The following is a 21835-nucleotide window of genomic DNA, read 5'->3' on the forward strand; positions in this document are numbered from 1 at the left end:
AACAGCTGATGCTCTCATGCATGTTTCAGTGCTACTTGCCTCGAAGAGAGCATAGAAGTTATTTAGCTCGTCTGGTAGGCTCGTGTCACTGGGCAGCTCGCGGCTATACATCTGAGGGTATAGCAGGATTTCATATAAGCTTCCGGGTTAGAGTCCCGCACCTTGAAAGCGGCAGCTCTACCCTTTAGCTCAGTGCAAATGTTGCCTGTAATTCATAGCTTCTGGTTGGGTTATGTACGTACAGTCACTGTGGGACGACGTCCTCAATGCACTTATTGATAAAGCCAGTGACTGATGTGGTGTACTGTGCTAGCAAAACAGTCCTGTAGTATAGCATCTGCTTCATCTGACCACTTTTTTTATAGACTGAGTCACTGGTGCTTCCTGCTTACATTTTTGCTTGTGAACAGGAATCAGGAGGATAGAATTATGGTGAGATTTGCCAAATGGAGGATGAGGGAGAGCTTTGTACGCGTCTCTGTGTGTGGAGTAAAGGTGGTCTACAATTTTTTTCCCTCTGGTTGCACATTTAATATGTTGATAGAAATTAGGTAAAACTGATTTAAGATTCCCTGCATTAAAGTCCCTGGCCACTAGGAGCGCCGCCTCTGGATGAGCGTTTTCCTCTTTGCTTATGGCGGTATACAGCTCATTGAGTGTGGTTTTAGTGCCAGCATTGGTCTGTGGTGGTATGTAGACAGCTACGAAAAATACAGAACAAAACTCTCTAGGTAGATAGTGTGGTCTACAGCTTATCATGAGATACTCTACCTCAGGCGAGCAAAACCTCAAGACTTCCTTAGATACCGTGCACCAGCTGTTGTTTACATAAATGCATATGCCCCTGCCCCGTGTCTTACCAGACGCTGCTGATCTGTCCTGCGGATAGAGTGTATAACCTGCCAGCTGTAAGTTCTTAATGTTGTCGTTCAGCCACAACTTGGTGAAACATAAGATATCACAGTTTTTAATGTCCCGTTGGTAGGATAAACGTGCTTTCAGTTGGTCCCATTTATTTTCCAGCGATTGAATGTTTGCTAGCAGGATGGAGGGCAAAGGCAGATTAGCCACTCATCGCCTGATCCTCACAAGGCACCCTGATCTCCTTCTCAAGTGAATAACGGGGATCTGGGCCTGGTCAGGTGTCTGTATTATATCCCTCCTATCCGACTCATTGAAGAAGAACTCTTAGTCCAGTTTGAGGTGAGTAATTGCAGTTCTGATGTCCAGAAGCTCTTTTCGGTAGCAGTAGCAGCAACATTATGTCCAAAACAAGTCACGAACAACGCGAAAAAACTAACAAAATAGCATGGTTGGTTAAGAGCCGATAAGACGCCAGCCTTCCCCTTCGGCGCCATCACAGAATTTTTTTATTATAAATAAAAAACAATTTAATTTAAAATGAAAAATTCTACAAGAAATAAAAAAAACTATTCAGTTTTCCTCTTACTACTGCGGCGGAAGTATAAAGTTTCATTTGTGTTTGGGAATAGAGCAGGGCTCTGGTAGAGGGCTCTGGTAGAGAATAGACTGACATTTTGGACGGACCCTTGGTAATAGGGAGAGATAGACACTCCTCTATCTATTCACCATGGAGAGGTGCTGGTTCCACTCAGAGAGACTGCACTGCAGTGTCCTCTGCTTTAGCCTGACCTTGGGAGTCATGGAGAGATGCTGGCCCAGGCAGAGACTGAATCATGCCATTAAATGTGTGGGGGTTTGACTCTCATAGTTCTCAATATCCAATAATCTAGGCCTGGTAATACTAGCTCTCTGGCTGGCTAATGTGTCGTGTTGTGTGTTGAGGGGCCAGAGAGGGGGGGAGGTGCCATCTTTGAAGGGGTCACATGAGGGGTGGTGGGTGAGCCTCTATATCAGTGGCTTGGGTATCAGAGAGGATCAACCAGCCAGCAAGCCAGCAATAAGAGCTCTACCAAGGGAGATGTACCAGGTGAAGGCTGGGTGGGGAGCAGCCACCCTGTGTGTCAGACCGTCTCAGAGATCCTCCAGAAAGATCCACCTTACCCAGCGCCCTTTCTGTCTGACTCCCCTCTTGGCTCTCTCTCCACTGAGATGGCACTCTGGCTGACAGGACTGCAACCACTGGAGCTCCTGGTGGGCAGTGACTGTGTGGTCACTGGCACTGGCACAGACGTCAATTTCATGATGAAAACAGACTAAATGTCGATGATGTGCTGGGTGTGTTGGACACAGGGACGCCACGCCAGTGAACCACATGTGCATGCGTACAAATTCATCCATATTACGTATGATCATGGACGTACACAAACACTCATACATTCAGTACCAGTCAAAAGTTTGGACACACCTACATATTCAAGGGTTTTTATTACTTTTTACAATATTTTATATTTGAGATTCTTCAAAGTAGCCACCCTTTGCCTTGATGACAACTTTGCACACTCTTGGCATTCTCTCAACCAGCTTCATGAGGTAGTCACCTGGAATGTATTTCAGTTAACAGGTAAAAGTACATTTGTGGAATTTCTTTCCCTCTTAATGTGTTTGAGTCAATCATTTGTGTGGTGACAAAGTAGGGGTGGTATACAGAAGATAGGCCTATTTGGTAAACCTATTATGGCAAGAACAGCTCAAATAAGCAATGAGAAATGACAGTCCATCATCATTTTAAGACATGTTCAGTCAATCCGGCACAAGAACTGTGAAAGTTTGTTGAAGTGCAGTCGCAAAAACCATCAAGCGCGATGATGAAACTGGCTCTCATGAGGACCGCCACAGGAAAGGAAGACCCAGAGTTACCTCTGCTGCAGAGGATAAGTTCATTAGCGTTAACTGCAGCCCAAATAAATGCTTCACAGAGTTCAAGTAAAAGACACATCTCAACATCAACTGTTCAGAGGAGACTGCGTGAATCAGGCCTTCATGGTTGAATTTCTGCAAAGAATCCACTGCTAAAGGACACCAATAAGAATAAGAGACTTGCTAGGGCCAAGAAACACTAGCAATGGACAATGGTCTGATGAACCCAAATTTGAGATTTTTGGTTCCAACCGCTGTGTCTTTGTGAGACGGAGAGTAGGTGAACGGATGATTCCCACTATTAAGCATGGAGGAGGAGGTGTGATGGTGTGGGGATGCTTTGCTGGTGACATTGTTGGTGATTTATTTAGCATTCAAGGCACACAACCAGCATGGCTACCACAGCATTCTGCAGTGCAACGCCATCCCATCTGGCTTGCGCTTAGTGGGACTATCATTTGTTTTTCAACAGGACAATGACACAAAGCACACCTCCACGCTGTGTAAGGGCTATTTGAACAGTAAGGAGAGTGATGGAGTGCTGGCCTCCACAATCACCCTACCTCAACCCAATTATAATGGTTTGAGTTGAGTTGGACCACAGAGTGAAGGAAAAGCAGCCAACAAGTGCTCAGCATATGTTGGAACTCCTTCAAGACTGTTGGAAAAGCATTCCTCGTGAAGCTGGTTGAGAGAATGGCAAGAGTGTGCAAAGCTGTCATCAAGGCAAAGGGTGGCTACTTTGAAGAATATAAAATATTAAATATATTTTGATTTGTTTAACACTTTTTTGGTTACTATATGATTCCATATGTGTTATTTCATAGTTTTGATATCTTCACTATTATTCTACAATGTATAAAATAGTAAAAATAAAGAAAAACCCTTGAATGAGTAGGCGTGTCCAAACTTTTGACTGTTTAACACTTTTCAGGTTACTACATTTTTTTATTTCACCTTTATTTAATCAGGTAGGCCAGTTGAACAAGTTCTCATTTACAACTGCGACCTGGGCAAGATAAAGCAAAGCAGTGCGACAAAAAACAACACAGAGTTACACATAGGATAAACAAAAGTACAGTCAATAACACAATAGAAAAATCTATATACAGTGTGTGCAAATGGAATGATTCCATATGTGTTATTTCATTGTTTTCAAATCAAATCAAATGTTATTGGCCACATATATATGGTTAGCTGATGTTAATACGAGTGTAGCGAAATGCTTGTGCTTCCGACAGTGCAGTAATATCTAACAAGTAATCTAACAATTTCCCAACAACTACCTAATACACACAAATCTAAAGGGGTGAATGAGAATACGTACATATAAATATATGGATGAGTGATGGCCGAGCGGCATAGGCAAGGTGTAATAGATGGTATAAAATACAATACATACATATGATATGAGTAATGTAAGATATGTAAACATTATTAAAGTGTCATTATTTAAAGTGTCATTGTTTAAAGTGACTAGTGATCCATTTATTAAAGTGTCCAGTGATTGGGTCTCAATGTAGGCAGCAGCCTCTCTTGAGTTAGTGATTGCTGTTTAGCTGTCTGATGGCCTTGAGATAGAAGCTGTTTTTCAGTCTCCTGGTCCCAGCTTTGATGCACCTGTACTGACCTCGCCTTCTGGATGGTAGCGGGGTGAACAGGCAGTGGCTCGGGTGGTTGTTGTCCTTGATCTTTTTGGCCTTCCTGTGACATCGGGTGCTGTAGGTGCCATGGAAGGCAGGTAGTTTGCCCCAGGTGAGGCGTTGTGCAGACCGCACCACCCTCTGGAGAGCCTCGCGGTTGAGGGCTGTGCAGTTGCCGTACCAGGCTGTGATACAACCCGACAGGATGCTCTCGATTGTGCATCTGAAAAAGTTTGTCAGGGTTTTGAGTGACAAGCCAAATTTCTTCAGCCTTCTGAGGTGGAAGAGGCGCAACACACTGTCTGTGTTGGTGGACCATTTCAGTTTGTCTGTGATGTGTACGCAGAGGAACTTAAAACTTTCCACTTTCTCCACTGCTGTCCCTTCGATGTGGACAGGGGGATGTTCCCTCTGCTGTTTCCTGAAGTCCACGATCATCTCCTTTGTTTTGTTGACGTTGAGTGAGAGGTTGTTTTCCTGACACCACACTCCAAGTGCCCTCACCTCCTCCCTGTAGGCTGTCTCGTAGTTGTTGGTAATCAAGCCCACTACTGTTGTGCCGTCTGTAAACTTGATGATTGAGTTGGAGGCGAGCATGGCCACGCAGTCGTGGGTGAACAGGGAGTACAGGAGAGGGCTGAGCACGCACCCTTGTGGAGCCCCAGTGTTGAGGGTCAGCGAAGTGGAGATGTTGTTTCCTACCTTCACCACCTAGGGGGCGGCCCATCAGGAAGTCCAGGACCCAATTGCACAGGGTGGGGTTGAGACCCAGGGCCTCCAGCTTGATGATGAGCTTGGAGGGTACTATGGTGTTGATGGCTGAGCTGTAGTCAATGAACAGCATTCTTACATAGGTATTCCTCTTGTCCAGATGGGATAGGGCAGTGCATAGTGTGATGGCGATTGCATCATCTGTGGACCTGTTGCGGCGGTATGCAAACTGAAGTGGGGTGGCCGGTAAGGTAGAGGTGATATGATCCTTGACTAGTCTCTCAAAGTACTTCATGATGACAGAAGTGAGAACTACGGGGAGGTAGTCATTTAGTTCAGTTATCTTTGCCTTCTTAGGTACAGGAACACTTGTGGCCATCTTGAAGCATGTAGGGACAGCAGACTGAGATAGGGAGCAATTGAATATGTCCGTAAACACACCAGCCTGCTGGTCTGCGCATGCTCTGAGAACGTGGCTAGGGATGCCATCTGGGCCAGCAGCCTTGCGTGGGTTAACATGTTTAAATGTTTTACTAACGTCGGCCACGGAGAAGGGTGGGGGGCGCAGTCCTTGTTAGCGGGCCATGATGGTGGCACTGTATTATCCTCAGAGCGGGCAAAGGTGTTTAGTTTGTCTGGAAGCGCAACGTCGGTGTCCGTGACGTGGCTGGTTTTCTTTTTGTAGTCTGTGATTTCTTGTAGACCCTGCCACATACGTCTCATGTCTGAGCCATTGAATTGCGACTCCACTTTGTCCCTGTACCGGCACTTCGCTTGTTTGATTGCCTTGAGGAGGGAATAACTACACTGTTTATATTCAGCCATATTCCCAGTCCTCTTTCCATGGTTAAATGCGTTGGTTCGCGCTTTCAGTTTTGTGCGAATGCCGCCATCCATCCATGGTTTCTGGTTAGGGTAGGTTTTAATCATCACAGTGGGTACAAAATCTCCAATGCACTTCTTTATAAACTCACTCACTGAGTCAGTGTATATATATCTATGTTGTTATCTGAGGCTGACCGGAACATATTCCAGGCTGCGTGATCAAAACAATCTTGAAGTGTGGATTCCAATTGGTCAGACCAGCGTTGAAAGGTTCTACTCACTGGTACATCATTTTTTTGTTTCTGCCTATAAGACGGTAGGAGCAAGATGGTGTCGTAGTCGGATTTGCCGAAGGGAGGGTGGGGGAGGGCTTTGTATGCATCGCGGAAGTTAGAGTAGCAGTGATCGAGTGTATTACCCCTGCGTGTAGTGCAATCAATATGCTGATAGAATTTAGGTAGCCTTGTTCTCAAATTTGCTTTGTTAAAATCCCCAACAACAATAAATACAGCCTCAGGATATATGGTTTCCAGTTTACATAGAGTCCAGTGAAGTTCCTTGAGGGCCGTCTTGGTGTCTGCTTGAGGGGGAATGTACACAGCTGTGACGATAACTGACGAGAATTCTCTTTGGAGACAATATGGCCGGCATTGATTTTAAGGAATTCTAGGTTGGGTGAGCAGAAGCACTTGAGTTCCTGTATGTTGTTATGATTACCCCATGAGACGTTAATCATGAAGCATACACCCCCGCCCTCCCTCTTCCCAGAGAGGTGTTTATCTCTGTCGGCACGATGCATGGAGAAGCCCGGTGGCTGAACCGATTCCGACAACATATCCCGAGAGAGCCATGTTTCCATGAAACAGAGAATGTTACAATCTCTGATGTCTCTCTGGAAGACAACCCTTGCTCGAATTTCATCTCCCTTGTTGTCAACAGACTGGACATTAGCGAGTAGTATACTCGGGAGCGATGGACAATGTGCACGTCTTCGGAGCCTGACCAGAAGACCGCTCCGTCTGCCCCTTCTGTGGCGCCGTTGTTTTGGGACGGCTTCTGGGATTAGATCCATTGTCCTGGGTGGTGGTCCAAACAGAGGATCCGCTTCGGGAAAGTGGTATTCCTGGTCGTAATGTTGGTAAGTTGACATCGTTCTTATATCCAATAGTTATTCCCGGCTGTATGTAGTAAGACTTAAGATTTCCTGGGGTAACAATGTAAGAAATAATACATAAAAAAACTAAATACTGCATAGTTTCCTAAGTACTCCAAGCGAGGCGACCATCTCTGTCGGCGCCATCTTAGGCACAATGTAGAAAATTGTAAAAATAAAGAAAAACCCTTGAATGAGTTGGTGTGTCCAAACTTTTGACTGGTACTGTACATACATACAAAGACACACTCACACTCTCTCTTGTTTTTGTGTTTGATGTGAGTGTGGCATGCAGAAGTGGGTCAGAGGATTCTACAAGAGAACCACTCCAGAGATAGCTCTTTGTGTCTCCAGATCTGAGTCTCAGCACTGACACACATTATAGAAGCAGCTTCAGCATCCCCCCTGCTTCACCTGGGGACTCTCCCCAGCCACAGGACAGACAGTGTAATTATGCAAGGCACTGAAGGCAGAGCTGCATGCATACTTTACCACCTCAGCCCTTAGCCTGACAGTGCAGTTCTGCTGAGAGGGACATCAAGGGCACTGACTATTGTGTAATAGTCTAAAGCCAGGCTACAGAGCACTGGGTCTTGAATCTGAGAATCAAGCTTACTAGAGTCTTATCCCTGAATGTCACTGATTGCAAAATTAAACAAACGGGCCAAGTAGGAAGAAGTAGGAAGTATGAAGAATAAATAAAAAATGACTGATGGAGAGAAGAGATAAAGAAAGAAAGAGATAGCTGCCCTTGTAAAAGCCCAGTAAAGCTAGCTGCAGTGAGAATGACAGGGGACCCAGCCCACCCTGCCTGCCTGCCTGCCCCACTGAAGAATATTGACCTCTGAATCTCATAAAGATATGTCCTGCAGAGAAGCATCTGCATGCCACCACACCATACCATGGGCAATAAATACACCATGCATTTTAAAGGCATTGTCTTGTAACTGGAATAGACCTCAAACTGAATGTCAAGCATAAAGGCAAGCATCATCTGTAGCCTATTACTGCGTTATAATGTATTTGTCTCCTTTTGGTATTGTACTTGTTGATCTCTATACCGTTGGTACCATATAGTTAAACCTTTGTGAGTAAACTCAAGGCATGTCTCCTTTGATCTACACATTCCAGAATTAATGTAGGCCTAAATGTCGGTACATCATATACATTTTTGGAAAATACCATAGAGATAGTTACAGGACTCAACCTGTTGCAGCATGGACATTTCCATGGAGGTCTTTCACCATTTTAAAGTAGTCAATTGGGTGGGGATTCCTATGGGTTGGGAGAAATGAGCCAATGATCAGAGCATTGTCTTCAAATTGAGTGACATGGTTTATAAATGGCTTTAAGCTATATCACCGCCATCTAGTGGCCACAATAAACGAATGACAAGATTTAGTTCCCGACTCCAGCACTGCAGGTGGCAGTAAATCAACAATATTAGCTTTACACTTTTTTCAAACAGAAATGAAGTAGAAAATGTACTACTTTAAAAATGGAATGTTGTCAAAGACACAATAATGGCACAGATATAAAGATGAGACCTCTTTCCATCTGTCCATCTGTCTATGGAAAATACTGGTATTACTGTTCAACATCTCTGGTGTCCTTGTTGTAGGGGTGGGCAGAATGGAGAGTGAGATAAAATATCACCATATTGAATGAGTTATATTGAACCACTCACTGCCTTACATTTTACATTATATATTCATCATAAAAGTAATGCAATTACCAATAAGGGCAATCTATTTGGGAATCAAAGGGTATTAAAAGTCATTACTTGTGAGTCGTATTTAATGAACAAATCTAATGAAGTGAAACTAGATGTTGGAAGCCTGATTTCTCTCGCCTTAGGGGGTGGTGTGCGGATGTCTGCATGGGAGTGTGTGTGCGTCTGTGTGTGGGTGTGTATGCGTGTGGAATGGGGGGAGGGGGGGTTGAGTGATTTCAACGTATTTTCAATGTATGTAACCAAAAAAGACAGGCAATACCCAACCATTGTCTCAGTAAAAAGGGAAGAAAATCCTGCATTGAACTCTGTATTGATTGCACACACAAATATCACACTGGTTGGCAGGTGAAATATGCTTAAATTAAGTGGTTTCTTTTAGTGAGAGTGTGAATTCTTCCATACCAGTCAGTATCTTACCTGACGAAATAGAAACAGGTTCCCAAAGAATGGGGACGGTTTGGGGTGCCTTATTCCACATCGAGCCAGGGACGAATAGGGGAACGTAGCATACCTAGAGAGGAAGAGAGAGGAAGAGAGAGGAAGAGAGAGAGAGAGAGAGAGAGAGAGAGAGAGAGAGAGAGAGAGAGAGAGAGAGAGAGAGAGTTAGTAACAGATAAAATGGAATGGGGGATATAGTAGTAATGCTACGGAGATTACAGCATCTAATCTGGCAGATATGCTGCCTAAGCAGTACCTCACAAACACACAACATTATGACACTTGAAAGATTTATTTGCTCTGGGGAATGTAAAAATTCCACACTCCGACTCCTAAAACGGAACAGCATGCATTATTCATCACAGGCACTGCTGGCGTTTTCTGCTGATATGCAAGTCTCATTGGAATGAGGAAGGGGACTTTTGTACGGGACTTTGAGGAGAATTATGGGATACCACAGGATGTTCTTCAGTCATGTAATACACTGTCTGCTCTAGACAGGGTGGATTCTGGGAGTGTGTGTGTGTGTGTGTGTGTGTGTGTGTGTGTGTGTGTGTGTGTGTGTGTGTGTGTGTGTGTGTGTGTGTGTGTGTGTGTGTGTGTGTGTGTGTGTGTGTGAGTGTGTGTGTGTGTGTGTGTGTGTGTGTGTGTGTATCCTGGCCAAGTAAAGGGCAATTAAAGGATGGCTGTCTCCCTGTGTGCTGCTATAGCCATGGACTCAGAGACAGGAAAAGGTGTTTACAGTCAGAAAATAAAGCTTTGCACACAAACCCTCCCACACAGTCAGGGAGGGAGCAGTGACAGAGAGGCAGGTTTATGGTTAAGGGCACACAACACTGACTGGATTGAGGAAGTCACATTTACAACATACGTAAACGACCAACAAAAGAAAGCTGCAAGATTGAGCAGCCAACACAGGACTGATTCACACACACACAGACACACGCACACACACACAGATCCACCACCTCCACACACACACACAACTACCCCCTCCCACACACACACACACACACACACACACACACACACACACACACACACACACACACACACACACACACACACACACACACACACACACACACACACACACACACACACACACACCTGATACTAAAAACCCAACTAGATTCAAACATCCACTTCATAAGCCACTGAACGAGAACCATAATTAGTAATGAGATCTGACACTCTAACCATAGATAAAAGGAAAAAAAAGTATATCTCACCACACTGACTCATGTTCTGACACCTACATAATAATAACCACATGCTTGTCACACAGCCATGACAGACAGACATCCCTCTCCGCATACATCAGCAGGGTGACTCACACCACCATTCGCATTAGCCTTAGTCGCATCTCTCACAACACCATGCCCTAGCTAGCTAAATATATGGAGATGATCAGCTGCTTGGCTTTAAAAATACATATGCCAAACAGCCTGCCTGACTTGTTTCTTCACCTTTAAATTGGTTGTAAGTAACCACAGTTACACAGAGCTGTGAGTCATCATGAGGACATGTGGCAGAGATGCTTGCTAACTAGCCTAGCCGCTAATGTTGGATTAAGAGACTTTGCTATCAATTAAATGTGTTCATATACCGTAATTAGTAACACTTAAAAGTTGCCCTCATACCCATGTAACTACACAGTAATAACTGTATGACAACATTGTTACATAGTAACTGCTTTGTAATTACATGGTGTTTTTCTTAGAAGCCTCATACTCCACAGTCATGTTCTATCAAGCTCACATCTGTCATTGACACAGTGGTTAATGTACTTTATAAAAAAGGGTGGGTCTAATCCTGAATGCTGATTGGTTAAAACCGCATTCCAGCTGTTGTCTATTCCAGAAGTTGCCACTGGCTAAATCTACGATGTTAAAATGCCTATTTACTCTGTTCTATATGATTGCGCAATCCACTGTTTCATTAGCCCAGCCAGGCAATTTATTAACTTGATCTCCACTATAAAAAACATATAGACATTATCTCACATATCTTTTAGACTAACATTTAGTTTTCAACAGCGGAGATTTGTATAAACCTTGCCGTCTGTCTCTCCGACATTTGCAACATTGTTTCAAAATTCAAATTCGATCTCCAGCTGTCCCATAGTAATGAACGTTTTGGGAGTCGGGAGCCGGGATGAGACAGACAGGCAGGCAGCTTTTCTCAGCCAGTCGAAAACATGAATAAGTATCATTTTTATGGATCTATACAAAGAACTATCAATAGAAAACCGGTAAAACGAATCGAAGTGCAGCTAGTTGCAGTCTTTTCAGCTTCAGTTTGAAGTGATTATGTTAGCTGTGTTGTTGGATAGCAACTCTGAACAACTGTGTCCTGACGAGAGAGCACATTTTCTATGCCAGGTGAAATCGTGCATCATCAGCTCATTGTTATGGATGCATCCAAATAAATGTCACTAGAAAACAGCTTAAACAAATGCAAATGCAGCTACTCTGTTGTTATTCTGGCTGCACTGTTTAACGTGATTGTGTGTTAGCCGTAGTTGGCTAGCTAGCAAGCAAGGGATAAGAACGTTGCCAGTCAGTAGGGCAATGGAGCATTTAGAACAACAAAAATACTGAACGACTAGGTCGCGTCTCTTGCAACCAAACCGATAGAACGAACGACCAGCCGGCTTCGGTAGCAACCCTAGATTTGTGTCAGGACTATATCTTGTAGAAGAATGAAATAGTATGAATAAATTCATTAACAAAAAAAATGTAATAAAAATATGTCTATCATTATTTGAATATGTTGGTAACCCGACTTTGTCTCGGGCTTAACAACACCTGTGCCAATATATCCTCCAAACACCGGCTTCTCAGGCATTATCACTTAAATGTTACTGAGTGGTTTGAGTGTTTGTTTCCACTGTTGCTGTGGAAATATGGGAGTTTATAATGGCTGGTGTCATGGCCTCATCTATAGAGAGACAGAGAGAGTGGTGTTGTCATCAACAGCAGGCACGTGACACTCTTAGTCTCAACACATTGACTGGGTAGAACAAACATATTTATGACTGTGGGGGTTGTTGTAGAGGCAGTCATAGAGTTAAGAAAAACACTGTGTCAGTCATACTAAGTGAAATACAAACACATTCACATTCACAGTAACACACACACACACACACACGCACACACACACACACACACACACACACACACACACACACACACACACACACACACACACACACACACACACACACACACACACACACACACACACACACACACACACACACACACACACACACACACACACACACACAAACACACAAACACACAGGGAGAGGCTGTGAGCAGCACTGACCTGTCTGTCCTGTACTGAATCTTCCTACACAGAGACAGACAGGTGCTCCTATGAGACCAAGGCTTTACTGTTCCTACAATACAAGAATGGAGGCTGGAGCAGAGCTGGTATATGACTGACATACTGTATAGCTTAGAAACCAACATACTATACTGAAGCTTCATTGAATTATACACTGAAATGTTTCTATGCTACAGCACATGTTCAGGTTAACCAGACTAAGCTGTGATGTACAATGCTACAAAGAGATGAGCTATGCTAAATACATTAGGCCATACTGTGTTACGCTGCAGTCACACACAGCTTGTTTTACTTCTTCTTGTCCTTATCAGATGGGCAGCAATACGTACAGTTGAAGTCTGAAGTTTACATTAGGTTGGAGTCATTAAAACTCGTTTTTCAACCACTCCACAAATGTATTGTTAACAAACTATAGTCTTGGCAAGTTGGTTAGGACATCTACTTTGTGCATGGCACAATACATTTTTCCAACTGTTGTTTACAGACAGATTATTTAATTTATAATTCACTGTATCACAATTCCAGTGGGTCAGAAGTTTACATACACTAAGTTGACTGTGCCTTTAAACAGCTTGGAAAATTCCAGAAAGTCTGGTTCATCCTTGGGAGCAATTTCCAAACGCCTGAAGGTACCACGTTCATCTGTACAAACAATAGTACGCAAGTAAAAACACCATGGGACCATGCAGCCGTCATACCGCTCAGGAAGGAGACACGTTCTGTCTCCTAGAGATGAACGTACTTTGGTGCGAAAGTGCATATCAATCCCAGAACAGCAGCAAAGGACCTTGTGAAGATGCTGGAGGAAACAGATATAAAAGTATCTATATCCACAGTAAAACAAGTCCTATATCGACATAACCTGAAAGGCCGCTCAGCAAGGAAGAAGCCACTGCTCCAAAACCGCCATAAAAAAGCCAGACTACGGTTTGCAACTGCACATGGGGACAAAGATCGTACTTTTTGGAGAAATCTCCTCTGGTCTGATGAACCGAAAATAGAACTGTTTGGCCATAATGACCATCATTATGTTTGGAGGAAAAAGGGGGAGGCTTGTAAGCCGAAGAACACCTTCCCAACCGTGAAGCATATTTCCAAAGTTGTGGCAAAATGGTTTAAGGACAACAAAGTTAAGGTATTGGAGTGGCCATCACAAAGCCCTGACCTCAATCCTATAGAACATTTTTGGGCAGAACTGAAAAAGCGTGTGCAAGCAAGGTGACCTACAAACCTGACTCAGTTACACCAGCTCTGTCAGGAGGAATGGGCCAAAATTCACCCAACTTATTGTGAGAAGCTTGTGGAAGGCTACCCGAAATGTTTGACCCAAGTTAAAACCTGTTACGGCTAGACGTTCCGCTAGCGAAACCCCTCGACAACATCCGATGAAATGGCAGAGCGCCAAATTCAAATTAAATGACTATAAATATTAAACTTTCATGAAATCACAAGTGCAATACATCAAATTAAAGCTTAACTTGTTGTTAATCCAGCCGCCATGTCAGATTTCAAAAAAAGCTTTACGGCGAAAGCAAACCATGCGATTATCTGAGGACAGCGCCCCATCATACAAATGCATAACAAATTATTTTCAACCAGGGAGGTGCGACACGAAAGTCAGAAATAGCGATATAAAAAATGCCTTACCTTTGATGATCTTCTTCTGTTGGCACTTCAAAATGTCCCAGTTACATCACACATGATCCTTTTGTTCGATAAAGTCCGTCTTTATATCCATAAAAACTCAGTTTAGCTGGCGCGCTTCAGTCAAACATCCACTCAGTTTCCCTCCGTCAAGATGCATCCCAAACGTTACTAATAAACTTTTCCAAACAAGTCAAGAAATATTTATAATCAAACCTTAGGTAGCCTATTATGCAAATAAACGATACAATTTTAGACGGAGAATCGTTATTGTCTTTACCGGAGATAAACAAAAAGAACGCGCACTTGTCAATGCGCAAGGAAACACTACAAGCCAAAATGGGAGCCACCTAGAAAAACTACAATTTCTGGGTCATTTTTCCAAAAAGCAGCATGAAACTCTTTCTAAAGACTGTTAATATCTAGTGGAAACCCTAGGAACTGCAATTTGGGAGGACAGGGGCTTATAATTATAGTACGAGCGATTGAAATTAGAGGTAAGCTGAATTGTTTTTTTTGGGATGGTTTGTCCTCGGGGTTTTGCCTGCCATATCAGTCCAGTTATACTCACAGACATAATTTTAACAGTCTTAGAAACGTTAGAGTGTGTTCTATCCAAATCTACCAATTATATGCATATCCTAGCTTCTGGGCCTGAGTAACAGGCAGTTTACTTTGGGCATGCGTGAAAATACTGCCCCTAGCCCGAAGACAATCTAAAGGCAATGCTACTAAATACTAATTGAGTGTATGTAAACTTCTGACCCAAGGGGAATGTGATGAAAGAAATAAAAGCTGAAATAAGTAATTCTCTCTTCTTTTATTCTGACATTTCACATTCTTAAAATAAAGTGGTGATCCTAACTGATCTAAGACAGGGAATTTTTACGAGGTTTAAATGTCAGGAATTGTGAAAAACTGAGTTTAAATGTATTTGGCAAAGGTGTATGTAAACTTCAGACTTCAACTGTAACTGCATGACTGACTCAAAGTACTTTTATAGTGTTAAAATTCCACAGTTGTTATTATTGTGTTAATTCACAAGTTGAATCAGCTGTGCTAGGTCTGCAACGGCTTGGGGACCCTGAGGAGAGAATTAAGAACCACTGATTTGGTCAACAGTTCTCAATTGACACCAAGGACTTTCACAACACACAGTTACTGGTCATTTACCTTGCAATGACATAACACAACACATCAGATAAACTGGAATCACACTCTCACTCCCGGTTGCACAAAAAGAGCTGTGAGCAAACCACACCCCAAAATATTCTAATATCCTGGAGGTGAGAAAAGTATTTGTCTCTCTCTTTTCCTTCTTTCATGGGGCTGAGGGAGGGCATTGAAGCACCTGCAGGGTTGCTTTGTGTGTGTATAGCGCGAGAGTGTGTGCGTGTATATGTGTATGTGTGTGTATGTGCATCAGACGTCAGTGTGAATGTGCTATCAGCACGTGTCTGTGTGTCTATCTGTGTGTCTTTGATTATCTGTCTGTCTGTTTCTCTGAACATCTTGGTAGGGAGTAATTGAGTGGTAGAGGACATCATAGAGCACCACAGGGCTCCAGCTGAGGGAACAGCATCTCCTCCAGAGACACAGAACAGGTGGCAGAGGGTGGGTCAGAGGGATGAGAGAAGGAATATGAGGAGAAGCTAGGTTCAAAATATACAGGTTAAGACAAGAGCTTTCTATTATCCCATAACTCTTTGTACCTGAATTCAACAAGGGACCAGCTTCCGCATTCAGAATGACTGGGAGAGAATGGTAGCAGCACAGAAAGTATGCGATCAAAGTGAAAAATAAACACAATCGTAGTGAATTAAAGCTAAATACTTAGTGAACACATAGTATAACTGCTTTACTGTCATTCTGGTCATTTCGATTATTTAAAAATAATCTACAGCCACTTTATTACTGGACTTCCTGACCACTAGTCACGTTTTCAATGCTAATCCTGTAGAACCCAACGACGGTGCTAATCCCATGAATTTGTTCATTTTCAAATGTTTTCGCATGGACGTATTATGGTGTCTGAACCTTCCCATCTTCAACCTAGAGGAGAAGAGGGATACAGTGGGTGGAGAGTAAAACAGTATGTGGAAGCGGGAGGAAAAGAAAGGCTAAGAGTTTGAGAAGGATAGACGGGAGAGAAGGAGAAGTGGAGAAAGTGGAGGAGGAAAGAGATGAGGGCCTGCTGTTACAGTAGGAGCTGGGCCTGTTGTTACAGTAAGAGCTGGGCCTGCTGTTACAGTAAGAGCTGGGTCTGCTGTTACAGTAAGAGCTGGGCCTTTTGTTACAGTAGGAGCTGGGCCTGCTGTTACAGTAAGAGCTGGGTCTGCTGTTACAGTAGGAGCTGGGCTTGCTGTTACAGTAGGAGCTGGGCTTGCTGTTACAGTAGGAGCTGGGCCTGCTGTTACAGTAAGAGCTGGGTCTGCTGTTACAGTAGGAGCTGGGCTTGCTGTTACAGTAGGAGCTGGGCCTGCTGTTACAGTAAGAGCTGGGCCTGCTGTTACAGTAAGAGCTGGCCCTGCTGTTACAGTAAGAGCTAGGCCTGCTGTTACAGTAAGAGCTGGGCCTGCTGTTACAGTAAGAGCTGGGCCTGCTGTTACAGTAAGAGCTAGGCCTGCTGTTACAGTAAGAGCTAGGCCTGCTGTTAGAGTAAGAGCTAGGCCTGCTGTTACAGTAAGAGCTGGGCCTGCTGTTACAGTAAGAGCTAGGCCTGCTGTTACAGTAAGAGCTAGGCCTGCTGTTACAGTAAGAGCTGGGCCTGCTGTTACAGTAAGAGCTAGGCCTGCTGTTACAGTAAGAGCTAGGCCTGCTGTTACAGTAAGAGCTGGGCCTGCTGTTACAGTAAGAGCTAGGCCTGCTGTTACAGTAAGAGCTGGGCCTGCTGTTACAGTAGGAGCTGGTCCAGCTGTGCGGCAACCACAGCTCACTAATCATTTCCCCAGTCCCACCCACGTCAGAGCGGAGCGCATTCACCTGGAAACCATTGGTTTCTTAGGAACATCCAGTGACGCACTCTGAGACACAGACAACACTGAGAAAAGCCAGGACTCACTCCTCCAGGGTTAAAACTGAAAAAGTTGCTTATAAAAAATGTAATAAGGAGCGGATAGTGAATTTTTCATACTCAAGAGTCTCCGGCTCTGGTGTTTGGGTTTGCAATTAACAAAAGACAGATTTATAGAGCTGTCTCTCTCTCATTTCATCTCCTAGATGAACACAACCACGTGCATGCACGCACACACACAGGACGGGTCATGTGGTGGTCAGGGGGATTGAAGTCTCATTTAGACTGAAGGGCAGGGCCGTTTTATCGGTCTGCTGCTGAAATTACAACTGTCTGACAATAAGACACACACCTCCATCAAACAACCCCACAGATCTGGCAACGTGAGATACAGCCAATCAAAGGGCCAGGAGATGGAGATGCTCCCAGGGCATCATGGTTAAACCATAATATTGAATCAGGGTTGTGTGATTATGCACCAACGGAAGAAAACAGATTGAAACCAAGAGGGACTACCTGGACTTGTCTAATTTGACATTATCATTTTAGTCATTTAGCGGATTCTCTTATCCAGAGAAACTTACAGTTAGTGCATTCATCTTAAGACGAAGGGCTCCCGAGTGGCACTGCTGTCTAAGGCACTGCATCTCAGTGCAAGAGGTGTCCCTTGTTCAAATACAGGCTGCATCACATCTGGCTGTGATTGGGTGGTGCACAATTGGCCCAGCATTGTCCAGGATAGACTGTCATTGTAAATAATAATTTGTTCTTAACTGACTTGCCTAGTTAAATAAAGGTTACATTTAAAAAAAGATAGCTAGGTGGGACAACCACATGTCATAGTAAGTCAATTTTACTTAATAAAGTAAAGCGCTAGTAGGGGGGAAAAAGTCAAGTGTGAGTGTTAGTTCACCCTACATGGCCCAGTTTTATCAACTGTGGGTCTGCGGTGCCTGCATCCCAGCATAAGGCCAAGAGCCAACAACTAGGACCTAGGCCTAGCCTAGCCTAGCTCATCCAAGCTGGAGAGAACCCATGCCTAGCTTAGCCTAGCTCAACCAAGCTGGAGATAACCTAGCCATAGCCTAACCTAGTTTTACCAAGCTGGAGAGAACCCAGGCCTAGCCTAGCCTAGCTCAACCAATCTGGAGATAACCCAGCCCTAGCCTAACCTAGTTTAACCAAGCTGGAGAGAACCCAGGCCTAGCCTAGCTCAACCAAGCTGGAGATAACCTTGCCTAGCCTAACCTAGTTTAACCAAGCTGGAGAGAACCCAAACCTAGCCTAGCCTAGCTCAACCAAGCTGGAGATAACCCAGCCCTAGCCTAGCCTAGCTCAATCAAGCTGGAGAGAGCCCATGCCTAGCCTAGCTAAACCAAGCTGGAGAGAACTCAGGCCTAGCCTAGCCTAGCTCAACCAAGCTGGAGAGAGCCCATGCCTAGCCTAGCTAAACCAAGCTGGAGAGAACCCAGGCCTAGCCTAGCCTAGCTCAACCAAGCTGGAGAGAACCCATGCCTAGCCAAGTATAGCTCAACCAAGCTTGAGAGAACGTATGCCTAGCCTAGCTCAACCAAGCTGGAGAGAACCCAGGCCTAGCCAAGCCTAGTTCAACCAAGCTGGAACTCCCTTAGACAACCACCATGCTCCATTCTCTATGTCATCCATTCCACACCCTGGGGGTTGATGGAAGTGAATCTCCGCAATTTTTAAATCAAATCAAAGTTTATTTGTCACATGCGCTGCTTACTTACAGGCCCTAACCAAAAGTGCGATTTTCAAGTAAAAAATAAGTATTAGGTGAACAATAGATATGTAAAGAAATAAAAACAACAGTAAAAAGACAGTGAAAAATAACAGTAGTGAGGCTATATACAGTAGCGAGGCTATATACAGGCACCAGTTAGTTGGGCTAAATGAGGTAGTATGTACATGTAGGTTTGGTTAAAGTGACTATGCATATATGATAAACAGAGAGTAGCAGTAGCATAAAAGAGGGGATGACGGGTGGTGGGTGGCGGGACACAATGCAGATAGTCTGGGTAGCCAATGTGCGGGAGCACTGGTTAGTCGGGCTAACTGAGGTTGTATGTACATGAAAGTATAGTTAAAGTGACTATGCATATATGATAAACAGAGAGTAGCAGCAGCGTAAAAGAGGGGTTGGGGGGGGACAATGCAGATAGTCTGGTTAGCCATTTGATTACTTGTTCAGGAGTCTTATGGCTTGGGGGTAAAAACTGTTGAGAAGCCTTTTTGTCCTAGACTTGGTACCGCTTGTCACGCGGTAGTAGAGAGAACATTCTATGACTGGGGTGGCTGGGGTAGAGGTACTGGATGCAGGCAGCTTAGCCCCAGTGATGTACTGGGCCGTACGCACTACCCTCTGTAGTGCCTTGCGGTCAGAGGCCGAGCAGTTGCCGCACCAGGCAGTGATGCAACCAGTCAGGATGCTCTTGATGTTGCAGCTGTAGAACCTTTTGAGGATCTGAGGACCCATTCCAAATCGTTTTATTTTCCTGTGGGGGAATAGGCTTTGTCGTGCCCTCTTCACGACTGTCTTGGTGTGTTTGGACCATTCTAGTTTGTTTTAAAGTGGACCCCAAGGATCTTGAAGCTCTCAACCTGCTCCACAACAGCCCCGTCGATGAGAATGGGGGCGTGCTCGGTCCTCCTTTTCCTGTAGTCCACAATCATCTCCTTTGTCTTGATTATGTTGACGGATAGGTTGTTATTCTGGCACCACCCGGCCAGGTCTCTGACCTCCCTATAGGCTGTCTTGTTGTTGTCGGTGATCAGGCCTACCACTGCTGTGTCTTCTGCAAACTTAATGATGGTGTTGAAGTTGTGCCTGGTCAAGCAGTTTGGTTGAACAGGGAGTACAGGAAGTGACTGAGCACTCACCCCTGAGAGGCTCCAGTGTTGAGGATCAGCGTGGCGGATGTGTTGCTACCTACACTCACCACCTGGGGGCAGCCTGTCAGGAAGTCCAGGATCCAGTTGCAGAGGGAGGTGTTTAGTCCCAGGATCCTTACCTTATTGATGAGCTTTGAGGGAACTATGGTGTTGAACGCTGAGCTGTAGTCAATGAATAGCATTCTCACGTAGGTGTTCCTTTTGTCCACGGTGGGAAAGGGCAGTGTGGAGTGCAATAGAGATTGCCTCATCTGTGGATTTGTTTATGAGGTATGCAAATTGGAGTGGGTCTAGGGTTTCTGGGATAATAGTGTTAATGTGAGCCATTACCAGCCTTTCAAAGCGCTTCATGGCTACGGATATGAGTGCTACGGGTCTGTAGTCATTTAGGCAGGTTGCCTTGGTGTTCTTCGCCACAGGGACTGTGGTGGTCTGCTTGGAACATGTTGGTATTACAGACTCAATCACGGATATGTTGAAAATGTCAGTGAAGACACCTGCCAGTTGGTCCGCACATGCCCGGAGCACATGTCCTGGTAATCCGTCTGGCCCCGCGGCCTTGTGAATGTGAACTCACGTCAGCTACGGAGAGCGTGATCACACAGTTGTCCGGAACAGCTGATGCTCTCTTGCATGCCACAGTGTTGCTTGCTTCGAAGCGAGCATAGAAGTTATTTAGCTCGTCTGGTAGGCTCGTGTCACTGGGCAGCTCGCGGCTGTGCTTCCCTTTGTAGTCTGTAATAGTTTGCAAGTCCTGCCACATAAGAGCAGCGTCGGAGCCGGTGTAGTACGATTCAATCTTAGCCCTGTATTGGCACTTTGCCTGTTTGATGGTACGTCGGAGGGCATAGCAACATTTCTTATAAGCTTCCAGGTTAGAGTCCCGTACCTTGAAAGAGGCAGCTCTACCCATTAGCTCAGTGCGAATGTTGCCTGTGCGAATGTTGCATGACTTCTGGTTGGGTTATGTACGTACAGTCACTGTGGGGACGACGTCCTCGATGCACTTATTGATAAAGCCAGTGACTGATGTGGTGTTCTCCTCAATGCCATCGGAAGAATCCCGGAACATGTTCCAGTTTGTGCTAGCAAAACAGTCCTGTAGTTTAGCATCTGCTTCATCTCACCAGTTTTTTATAGACCGAGTCACTGGTGCTTCCTGCTTGAATTTTTGCTTGTAAGCAGGATTCAGGGGGATAGAATTGTGGTCAGCTTTACCAAATTCAGGGCAAGGGAGAGCTTTGTATGCGTCTCTGTGTGTGGAGTACAGGTGATCTAGATTTTTTTCCCTCTGGTTGCGCATTTAACATGTTGATAGAAATGAGGTAAAACTGATTTAAGTTTCCCTGCATTAAAATCGTCCGGCCACTAGGAGTGCCGCCTCTGGGTGAGCGGTTTCCTGTTTGCTTATTTCCTTATACAGCTGACTGAGTGCAGTCGTAGTGCCAGCATCCGTCTGTGGTGGTAAATAAACAGCCACGAAAAGTACTCTACTTCAGGCGAGCAAAATCTAGAGACTTCTTTAGATTTCAAGCAACAGCTGATGTTTACAAATATGCACAGACCACCCCCCCCTCGTCTTACCGGAGTGTGCTGTTCTATCTTGCCGGTGCAGCATATATCCC

General features: G+C 44.5%; 1 protein-coding gene across 2 annotated transcripts in view; it reads right to left on the minus strand.

Moving 5' to 3' along the window:
- Positions 1-21835, minus strand: part of LOC106561393 (thromboxane-A synthase) — a 133223-nt gene that overhangs the window by 96568 nt on the left and 14820 nt on the right. For both annotated transcript variants that reach the window (XM_014125329.2, XM_014125330.2), the window contains exon 3: positions 9266-9359. In XM_014125329.2, coding sequence (XP_013980804.2) covers positions 9266-9359 — 94 coding nt within the window. The remainder of the gene's footprint in view (positions 1-9265; positions 9360-21835) is intronic.

Source organism: Salmo salar, chromosome ssa10 (genome assembly GCF_905237065.1).
Source record: "Salmo salar chromosome ssa10, Ssal_v3.1, whole genome shotgun sequence".
NCBI lineage: Eukaryota > Metazoa > Chordata > Actinopteri > Salmoniformes > Salmonidae > Salmo > Salmo salar.